This window comes from Myotis nattereri (assembly GCF_964212035.1).
Source record: "Myotis nattereri genome assembly, chromosome: 11".
Lineage (NCBI taxonomy): Eukaryota > Metazoa > Chordata > Mammalia > Chiroptera > Vespertilionidae > Myotis > Myotis nattereri.
In genome coordinates this window covers 81,960,523-81,970,773 of record NC_138086.1, presented here as the reverse complement: position 1 = coordinate 81,970,773, position 10,251 = coordinate 81,960,523, and the positions used below count along the sequence as shown (strand labels likewise).

Below are 10,251 nucleotides of genomic sequence, written 5' to 3'. Positions count from 1 at the left end.
AGGCCACAGAGAGCGCCCGGGGCGTGATGCGGGCCCCTTGGTCTCGCGGCCTTCCCCTCGCTCCTCTCCCCGAGGCCTGAGGCAGAGGCAGGTGCCAGGCCTGTGCTCCAGGCGGAGCGGGTGCCAGGTGCGGAGGGCGTGGCCTCTCCCTCGTTGCCGGGCAGGGCCGCACGCGGTGCAGTGAGATCATCGGTGCGCGGACTCCTGGCCCGGGAGGTGCTGGGGGCGGTCGGCTCCTACGCGTGTGTTTATCCAGCAAATAGTGGGCGCTCGCCCTGTGCCAGGCACCGGGAGCGCGGCGACCAGCAAGACAGATTGCCGGCTCCCACAGAGCGAGCCGACAGTGAACAAACAGGCCGGGAGACATCAGATAGTGCGTCCTGCGGGGAGCTGGGCGCAGGTGGGGGCGCGGGGGGGGGGGGGGGCGCGGAGAGGTCCGCGTCTGCTGCACCTGCCCACGTGCGGGCACCCAGTCCCTGGGAAGGTGCCAGCTGAGCAAAGCCTCGCCCTCCCCGCTGCCCACTCTGACAATCCCAGAAGCCCATGCAGCCCTCCGCTGCTTACAAAGTGCCCGTGAGCACTAAGGAGTTATGTGCACGGGAGAGGGCCGGTGCGGGGCTGGGAGGGCAGGGCCGGTGCGGGGCTGGGAGGGCAGGATGGAGGACAGGGCTGGGGACAGGGCTCAGAGGGCAGGGCTCGGGGGACAGGGCTGGGAGGGCAGGGCTGGGGGACAGGGCTGGGAGGGCAGGGCCGGTGCGGGGCTGGGAGGGCAGGGCCGGTGCGGGGCTGGGAGGGCAGGGCTCGGGGGACAGGGCTGGGAGGGCAGGGCTTGGGGACAGGGCTGGGAGGGCAGGATGGAGGACAGGGTTGGGGACAGGGCTCAGAGGGCAGGGCTGGGGAGGCAGGGCTCAGAGGGCAGGGCTGGGGGGGCAGGGCTCAGAGGGTAGGGCTGGGGGGACAGGGCTCAGAGGGCAGGGCTGGGGGGGCAGGGCTGGGGGACAGGGCTGGGGGGACAGGGCTGGGGGGACAGGGCTGGGGGCAGGGCTGGGAGGGCAGGGATGGAGGACAGGCTGATGGAGATGCCGCAGTACCTGCCGGCGCTGGCACGGTGCCCGGTGGAGGACGTCCGTCGCCTCTTTTCGGAGCGCGCCAGGCGTCCTGTGAGAGGTGCCGTCACGTTCAGTTACCGCTGGGCTTGCTTGGCAACGCGTCCACTCCTGGCAGCGTATGGAGAAACCGCTTTTGCAAACTGGATGGCAGGTGGGCGGTTTAGTTCTTGGGAAAGCGACTCCCAGTGCCAGGAACGGGGCGCAGCAGGTTCCCGCTGAACCGGGCACAGACCGAGAGGCCCTGGGGCGCCCGGGCCTGGGAGAGGCCGGCTCGTGGCGAAGAGGGTGCCCTTGGCGCAGAGGCAGCGGTGCAGGGGGATCCCGGCAGCAGCTTGCAGAGTCCCCGCTTCCCTGAGCTGGCGGCTGGACGCTGCCTCCCACAGGAGTCCGTGCTTGCCCGCCCCCTGCCCCCCAAACCCTGTGCCTGCCCGCGAGGCCCAGAGAAGGCCCGTGACGCGGTGCAGGGGGCTCCGTGTGGCCAACCCACTGGGCAGTCCAGGGTGAGCCAGATCGGCACTCTGGCCTGTGGCGTTCTTCGCTCTGAGCGGGAGGCGAGGGCTGTGCCCGCTGCCCTAGGACACCCCTTCGTGCTCAGGGCGGTGGGCGGGGGTGGGGCTGAGCCGGGAGAGGGGTCTTACCTGGCAGAGGCGGCAGCACAAGGGGTGGGAGGGCTCTGACTGGGTTTTCATAGCGCGAGGCAGCAGCCAGTCCCGGGACAGGGAGCTCCCGAGGGGAGACGCGGAGGGGCCAAGGGGGGGAGGCAGGCAGCAGCCCTGAGCCGGCTCATCGGAGCGGCACCGCACGGCCGGCTGGCCGCCACACTGGGCTTTGGGGACTGTTTGGCCTTTTTAAAATATATAATTTTACTGATTTCAGAGAGGGAGAGAGAGAGAGAGAGAGAGAAACATCATGGATCGGCTGCCTCCTGCACGCCCAACTCTGGGGATGGAGCCGGCAACCCGGGATGTGCCCTGACCGGGAACGGAACCGGAACAGAACCGTGACCTGGTCCCTAGGCTGACGCTCAACCACGGAGCCCCGCCGCCAGGCTCAGGTGAATTTTCCGCGGAGGAAACTCTCTAGAGCTGGAAAATCCTTACACGGAGCAGACCTCCTCTCCCCCGCATTCAGAGCAGGAGGGAGTGGTCTGGAGGGGGGTTCTCAAAGTGGGGTTCATCTGGGGACCTGCTGAACTACAAATTCTCAGGCCTCTGACCCCTTCCCACCTTCCCTCCTACCCCAGGAGGCTGACCGTGACGGATGGCGTCCAGGCGCCCTGCCCTTCGGCACTCACCCCCACGGGGCCCTCGCTGCCCATTGGCCCGGGTTGAAGATGAGGAAGCTCCCAGGTCACTGTGTCCGTCACGGGGCCTGGGGAACGTGTTACCACGTATCTCTCGCCCGCACCCCCTGCCGTGTGCCCCTCGCCAGCGCCGGTCGTGAGGTGAGGTCAGAGCCACGTCTGAGAGAAGCTGGAGGTCCCCGACCCCGTCAGCGGCAGCCAACGCTGGAACAGCCGTTCTGATGGGACCGGTCAGGCCAGAGGCCGCCCCGCACGGGCAGGAGCCGCGGGAAAGGGCCGGGCGGACAGCGCGCTCCGGGGAAGTCAGATGCCAGGCCTCGGAGCCAGCTGGCGTCGGGAGCCAGGCCGGGGAGCCTCGGGCCCTGGGGCCAGGGTCGGGCCAGGGGCACACGGACACGCTCTGCCCAGAGCCGCCCTCCCAGGCCGGCTGGGTCCCAGCCGCGACTGCCCACGGCTACTCTGTGATGGTCCAATGGCACTTGTTCGTGAAGAAAACTTGGGAAAAGCCAGGAAATGAGAACAGAACCCTCCCCGTGAGGGCGACCACGTGCGCCCGGAGCCCGTGCCCGGGAAACCTCTGTCGGGAAGGGTGTTCCCATGTGGCGTTTGATGGGAACCCACCTGGGGACCCGCCCTGGTGCTGCTGCCAGGTGGCCCCTGGGGACCCTGAGAGGAGCAGGGGGGACCCCGAGAGGAACAGGGGGACCCCGAGAGGAGGGGGGACCCCGAGGGGAGCAGGGGGGACCCTGAGGAACGGGGGGACCCCGAGGAACAGGAGGGACCCAGAGGAACAGGGGGGACCCAGAGGAACAGGAGGGACCCAGAGGAACAGGGGGGACCCAGAGGAACAGGGGGGACCCAGAGGAACAGGAGGGACTCGAGAGGAGGGGGGACCCCGAGGGGAGCAGGAGGGACCCTCGCAAGTCAGGTTTTTGAGTGAGAGGACCGCAGTCTGCACTGCCCGGCAGGCCTCGCCGTCTCATCGCCGTCTCCCTGGCGAGTCCCCCTGGGCAGCAAGTGGCCATGGCTCTGCCGTCCTCCCAGGCCCCGTCCTTCTCCGGCAGAGGGCTCGGCGGGCGGAGCTGGCGCAGAGCCAGTGCCAGGGCAGCTGGCAGGACCACCGGCCACGGGAAGCCCAGCCCAGAGCCCAGGAGCCACGCTCGGTCCCCTAACGGGGTTTCTGTGGACCCTCCTGCGCCTGCCCTCGGCCAGGAAGCGTCCCGCCAGGCGTGGAGGCTCCCCGGCGGCTGCATTGCCTCCTGTCTGAGCCCGGCCTCAGCAGTGGGCTCGCTGCTCAGCAGGCGGCCCGAGGAGCAGGGCGAGGAGCCACCACAGGACCCGGCCGTCCTCGCTGGACACCAGGTCACGGGCCGGCTGCACTGTGTCCTTGAGGGAGTCCCAGCTCTGGGGCTCCAGCCACAGGGCCCCCGCGTCCCTGTGCCCAGACCTGCGGACTCGGGCACATGGACCCCGTGCGAGGGATGCCGTTCGCTGTAGGGGACCCTTTCTACACTGGTGCCCGGGGAACAAGGGGCGGACACTTCCTGTCTGTGACAACCATCAACGTGCTTTGGGGCCCCGGCTGGTGTGGCTCAGTGGCTGGGTGTGCCCCATGCACCGAAACATGGCCTGGTTGACCGGCAGGCACGGGCCTGGGTGCAGGCTCGACCCTGGGAGGGGTGTGCAGGAGGCAGCCAGCCGGTGTGTTGCTCTCACATGGATGTTTCTCTCTCTCTTCCTCTCCATTTCTCTCTCTCTCTCTCTTGAAATCAATAAAAAGTATCAGGGGAAAAAGAAAAGCGTCCGGCCTCAGTCTCCTGAGATGGGAATACTTCCTTCTTGGCGATGTTGCCCGCTGGGCTATGACGAGAGAGGAGCCAGATTTGGGGTTCACCAGCATGGGGTGCACCAGCTTTGTGCGCGCATACACACCCATGGATGGAACACGTGAGTTTCTGCGGTTCTGGGGACAAGCTATCCAAGCCCACGGCGGCCGGAGCTCACGAAACCCACACCGCAGCTACGATTTCAGGAGCTTTTATTTGTGGCACCAGAGACACATTTTGGGGACAGTGCGGTTTAGGAGCCGTTGGCTGGACGCTCTCGCCGCCGGGGGAAGGTGAGGGAAGCCAGTCAGACGACGCAGAGCCGGTCCCGCGACTCTCAGGGCGTCTCACCACACACGCAGCTCCACGCCACCCACTCTCCCCGTCTGTCCCTCACAGAGCTGCTTTCCTCGCGACAACAGTATATGCGGGTACAGGTGAAAGACGCCGCTGTGCTTGTACACCGTTATACACACCGGAGCCCCGGCCGCCCTGTGAGGGGGCTGCGTGTGGTGCAGGGAGACGGGATCTGCTGGGCAAGGGCCAGACCGCTCTGTCGTCATGAAGTACTAGCCGATCGGAGGCCATCTCGGCGACACCCAGCGCCCGCTCCTGGCCCCGTGCAGGTCTCCAGGCTCCGGGGAGGTCGCCGGGCTCCGTGCTCGGCCTCCCAGGGGAGGTCCCGGCTACATCACAGCCCGCGGGGCCAGCTGCCGAGGGCACCCACGTGCACGCAGACGCCGTGCCGTCTCGGCCCCCCTCCACCTTCGCAGGACTTAGAGCCGCCATCTCAGCTCCGTGCAAGGCTCTCCAGGCACCTCCGTCTTTACGACCTCAGCGGCCGGCCACCCTCCATGAGGTTTGCACCCCCGATGGCGGAGGCCTCAGACACGACCGCTTCCACACTCCCAAGAGTCCCCCGGGAGGCGGCCTTCCCACGCCTCCTCCTCCTCGTTCCGCCCAAACACGGAGCGCCAGGCAGCTCGGGGCGCTCAGGGTGCGGGAGGTTTGAAACCACTGGACGGCTTGGCCGCTGACGTGTGCGGTGAAGGCCTCAGCGGCCTCCGTGTGATCTGTTCCCAGTGCCCGTCGGTGTTCTAAGTAAGTGCCCTGTGGGCTCCCAGCAACCTGCCAACGGGAAGCGTTTATTGGCAACGAGAACTACTCAGAGGCAAACAGTAGTCCTTGGCACAGGCGCCAGGCGGGCGGCGTCCTCCCTGGGAGCCACGCGCAGGGCCCGGGGCAGCGATGCGGGCTCGGCCGGCAGGCGGGCAGCACAGCGTGTCCCGGAGCCCCTCGCTCGTGGCGGCCTGAGCGGCGACAGGGGCGTCTGGCAGCTGGGTTTCTGCCCCGGTCCGGGCTCACTGCCGGTTCACACGAGCAAGGGCACCTGCGGTGGAGAGAGAGCCGTTACTCAGGCCCGTGGAAGCCAAGGCCGCAAGCGTCGGGCGCCGAGAGCATGCGCAGGCCCGTCTTTCCAGGGTCCTCGCCCGCCAGGCTGGCTCTAGTGGGTCCCCAACCCCTCAGGGCCAAGGAGGAAACCCAGACACAAATGCACTGAAACGCCTTCGGTGCCTCGCTGTGGCACTCGGGGGCAAAGGGGTGGAGCCTGGGGGTCCCGAGGTGGTGTGTCTGCAGACCCCGCCCTCGCCAATGCTCCCAAGGGTCCCCCCCTTCCTGGTTTCTCTGAGCCCCGTGGCCGTCCCCTCCCTGGGCCCGCCTCTGCCTGCGTATCTCTCTGTTGGAGACGCCCCTTTCCTGGTGGGAAACGACCAGTCCTTCTCCCAGAACAAGCAGGCGTAGCCTCTGGGGCAGGTGGTCCTGCGCCCCAACCTCGGCCGGCCACCCCATCACCCCCTCTGCCAAGCTCTCTGTCCCCCGCCTGGGGCTTGTCCCTACCGGCCTGGCTCCCTCACCACCGGAGCAGGGGCTCCGGAGGTAGGAACCGTGCTGGGCTCAGCACTGGCTGGGTGCCGAGTCAGTGTGGGCGGTGGCCACGAGCGGACAGGCTCGCGCGTCCCCACTGCACTGCCCACGAGAGCTCAGGCTCCTCCCGGCTCTGCCCGCATGGGGTGTGGCCCCAGCAGCACACAGTTGGGTTTGCAGAATTTTGAGGGGATATGTCAGTGCCTCTAAAGGCAAAGGTGGAGAACATGTTTGGCAATGACACATCGGATAAAGGGTTAATCTCCAAAATATATGAGGAACTCACACAACTTACAAAAGGCAGACACACAATCCAGTTAAAAAACGGGCACAGGACCTAAACAGACACTTCTCCAAAGTGGACATACAGAGGCCAAGAGACATATGAAAACATGCTCAGTCACTGATCATCTGAGATGCAAATCAAAACGACAATGCGGTACCACCTCACACCTGTCAGAATGGCTACCATCAACAAATCAACAAATGGCAAGTGCTGGCGAGGATGCAGAGAAAAAGGAACCCTCGTGCACTGCTGGTGGGAATGCAGACTGGTGCAGCCACTATGGAAGACAGTATGGAGTTTCCTCAAAAAACTGAAAATGGAACTCCCATTTGACCCAGTGATCCCACTTCTAGGAATATACCCCAAGAAACCAGAAAACACCGATCAGAAAGGATATATGCACCCCTATGTTCATAGCAGCACAGTTTACAATAGATAAGGTCTGGAAACAGCCCAAGTGCCCACCAGCAGACGAGTGGATACAGAAGCTGTGGTTCATTCACACCAGGAATGCTATGCAGCTGTGAAAAAGAAGGGTTTCTCACCCTCTGAGGCAGCATGGAGGGGACTGGAGAGCATCATGCTCAGTGAAGTAAGCCAGTCAGAGAAAGACAGGTGTCACATGATCTCACTCATATGTGGAATCTAACGAACAAAATAAACTGATGAACAAAACAGATCCAGAGACACAGCAGCATAGAACGGACTGTGGAATTTCTGAGGAAGGGGGTGGGGTAGAGATCAACCAAAGACCTTGTCTCCATATATGCCTAACCCCTGGACCAGACACTAGGCTGGTGGAGGCCTGGGTGGGGCGGGCTAGAAGGGACCAATTGGGGGAGGAAAAGGGACATCTGGAATGTTTTCAACAATAAAAATTAAACACATTTTAAAAAAATTAATTAATTGGAATAAAATAAAAGTAAGGGTAAAGGTTGAGGGCGTTCTCCAGCGAAGGGACAGGCGCACGTGCCTCTGTGTGGGAGGCACGGTGAGTTCCTGACCGCGTTCACGGGCGTGAGCACCTTCTAACGTGAACGGTGCCAGCTTGAGCGTCCCGCGTTCAGTGCGTGGTCAGAGCGGACACCCAGGGACGTGACGGAGTTAACGCCAACCACCACCTGGAAATCTCCTGTGGGACCCCTCCCCCGAGAACACTCCAAGCCCCGGACAGGGCTCAGCTCCTCCAAACTCCAGCTCGGCCAACGACCAACACGTTCCCGCATTATCACTGTGGGTGTGGCCTCCAGTGCAACGATGAAGTCTGGGTTCAGAGAGGGTGACTGGCCCCAGATTTAAAAAAAAAACACACAGTGAGTAGCGACCAGCCGGTGTGGTTGAGCATCGGCCTATGAACCAGAAGGTCACGGTTCGATTCCGGGCAGGGCACAGGCCCGGGTTGTGGGCTCGATCCCCAGTAGCGGGTGTGCAGGAGGAGGCAGCCGATCCATGATTCTCTCCATCACTGATGTTTCCACCTCTCTCTCCCTCTCCCTTCCTCTCTGAGATCAATAAAAAACAAAAACAAAAATAACAAACAAACCAGTGAGTAGCCATCCCCGCCGGTCACACCCGAGGGCAGGACGAGGCCCCGACCGCTGACCCGCTCGGCTAAACCTGCCTCTGTCTCCATGAGCGGACCAGGCTCCGACCGCCTGGCTCCATCGGCCTCCCCACACCCGGCTGAGGAAGGGAGCGCAGGATGGAGGGGGGCCTGGGGGTGCTGGGGGCGGGGGCTCCGCTCTGAACCTGGGGAGCACACCCCGTGAATGTCCAGGAAGGGCCTGGCGATGTGAGCCGAAGGCCCAGCCTGGGGTGGAGACAGCGCTGAGGGCCATCGCGCAGAGTGACGAAGGCCTGCCCAGGGAGTGAGCAGATTTGAAAGAGAAAAGGCCGTAGCACTAACTCCAGGGGCCGCCGTGCAGGCGTGGGCCGAGGAGCAGGTGCCCAGAGGGGGCGCCGCTGCGACGTCACTAAGAGATCCAGACCCCCAAGGGCCCCCCAAGCTGGGAACCACGCGTGGACGCAGCTTTAAAGAGCACGTTGGCTCCATTTGCAAAGAGCAGGCTCCGTGCATTTTCTTTCAAGCTCTGGACACCTGCAGAGGTCAGAGGCCGTCACACACACCAAGTGCACTCGCTGCGAACCCAGCAGACCCCGCCAGGGCCCAGCCTGGTTGGGACGGGCCACGAACCCAGGCCGTGGACCGCGCGCGCGTGAGACCCAGGTTCCACGGACACATTTTAGGCTCCTGCGCAGCCTGTCCCAGGCACGCAGGGCGGGCGGCGGACTGCTCAGGGGTTCGTGGCTGATGCGCCCTCCCCTGCATCCCCAGGAGCTAGTCGGGCCGACTGCCTCCCCCGTGAGGGCGTGCAGGGCCCTGCTGGACAGGGGGGTGCAGGATGCAGCCCCCCTCAACCCCCCGGCCCTCACCCTGCTGCTGTTCCAGGGCTGGGTGCCCGCCTGCGGGTGGCACATCCCTCCAGGCCCCCTCGCCCCCACGGCCCGGCTCACACACAGCCCACATCACCTTCCTCAGCCTGGCCGCCCCTGTGCCCGAGCGGATGGCGTCCATCAAGGCTTGCCTGGCGTCCACCGGGGTGCTGAGGGCGCTGGCGCTGGCCCTGGGCGCTGTCCTGGAGGCGGGAGGAGGAGCTGGGGCTGCCGGAGGGGGCGGGGGAGGCAGGGCGGGTGGGGGCTGGCTGCCAGGGTCTCCCAGGCCTGATGGTTCCGGCCCGTGTGCGGACCTCGCAGCCTCGCGGAAGCTCCGGAGCTCCTCAGAGGCACAAGACGCCACCTGGGAAGAGAGGGCGAGAGGACACTGTGCCAGGGCCCTTCTCCAGGGCGGCACCGGCTGTGTCTTCCCCCCAGAGCGCCGCTGGCCCGGAGCAGGGGCAGTCCTGCCCTCTGAGACCTGCTTGTCTGGCAGGGGCCAGGCCCGGGGCCACGGTGCCAACCGGACCCACCGCCGGGAGGACCCCCCTCCCCACTCAGAGCTCATGCACCTGCCTCACTGGGGACCCTGCCTGTGGAAGCCGGGGACCCCCTCCTGCCCCTAAACTCAGGGCCACGCTGGCCCCTAAGGCTGGGTCAGACCAGGCCAGGCTGCTGCCTTGGGGGGAACCAGGCCCTGGGAGGGGAGGGCGCGGGGCAGGGGGGCACTTCCTGGGCCCTGGCCTCCCATGCAGTGACCGCCCTCCGCCTAGCCTGGGGTAGTGGGGGGGGCACCCACATCTGAAAGACCGAGGGTCGCCCTGAACTCTGCAGCCCCGCCGGGGCCTCACCTTGCGCAGGCTGCAGGCGCCGCGGTGCCCCCGGATGGCCGCCAGCAGGGCCGAGTGCTCGCTCTCCGGCTCCACGTAGCTCAGCTTCTTGGGCCCGCCCTCTGCGCTGGGCTCCGGCGTCTAGAACGGTCAGGTCAGCACACGTCACGCACAGGATGGAGCAGTGGCAGCCGGAGGCAGCCCCCAGGTCACAGTCCCCGCCCGCAGGAGGCGGGGGTTCGCTCCCCACACTCTAAGCCAGTGGTCGGCGAACTCATCAGTCCACAGAGCCAAGTATCAACAGGACGACGATTGACATTTCCTTTGAGAGCCACATTTTTTAAACTTAAACTCTATAGGTAGGTACATCATTACTAACTTAATTAGGGGACTCCTAAGGCTTAGGAAGAGCCGCACTCAAGAGGCCAAAGAGCCGCCCGTGGCTCGCGAGCCGCCGTTTGCCGAGCACGGCTCTCAGCCCATGCGGTCGGCACTGACCTTGCTGGAACAGTGACCACCATGCATGGGGGACCCCACA

The 10,251-nt window shown here is 65.1% G+C and overlaps 1 protein-coding gene across 4 annotated transcripts in view; it reads right to left on the bottom strand.

Annotated features, from left to right (window-relative positions):
* Positions 1-4,433: 4,433 nt before the first annotated feature.
* COBL (cordon-bleu WH2 repeat protein) overlaps positions 4,434-10,251 on the bottom strand; it is a 100,459-nt gene continuing 94,641 nt past the window's right edge. For 2 of the 4 annotated variants that reach the window (XM_081102159.1, XM_081102161.1), the window contains 3 exons: positions 9,735-9,854; positions 9,036-9,247; positions 4,434-5,628 (listed from right to left, as the gene is read on the bottom strand). In XM_081102159.1, the coding sequence (XP_080958285.1) occupies positions 5,400-5,628; positions 9,036-9,247; positions 9,735-9,854 (561 nt within the window). In that variant the 3' untranslated portion in view covers positions 4,434-5,399. Of the gene's footprint in view, positions 5,629-6,995; positions 7,096-8,980; positions 9,248-9,734; positions 9,855-10,251 lie in introns of all 4 variants that reach the window. The other 2 variants (XR_013996584.1, XM_081102160.1) reach the window with 2 other exon arrangements.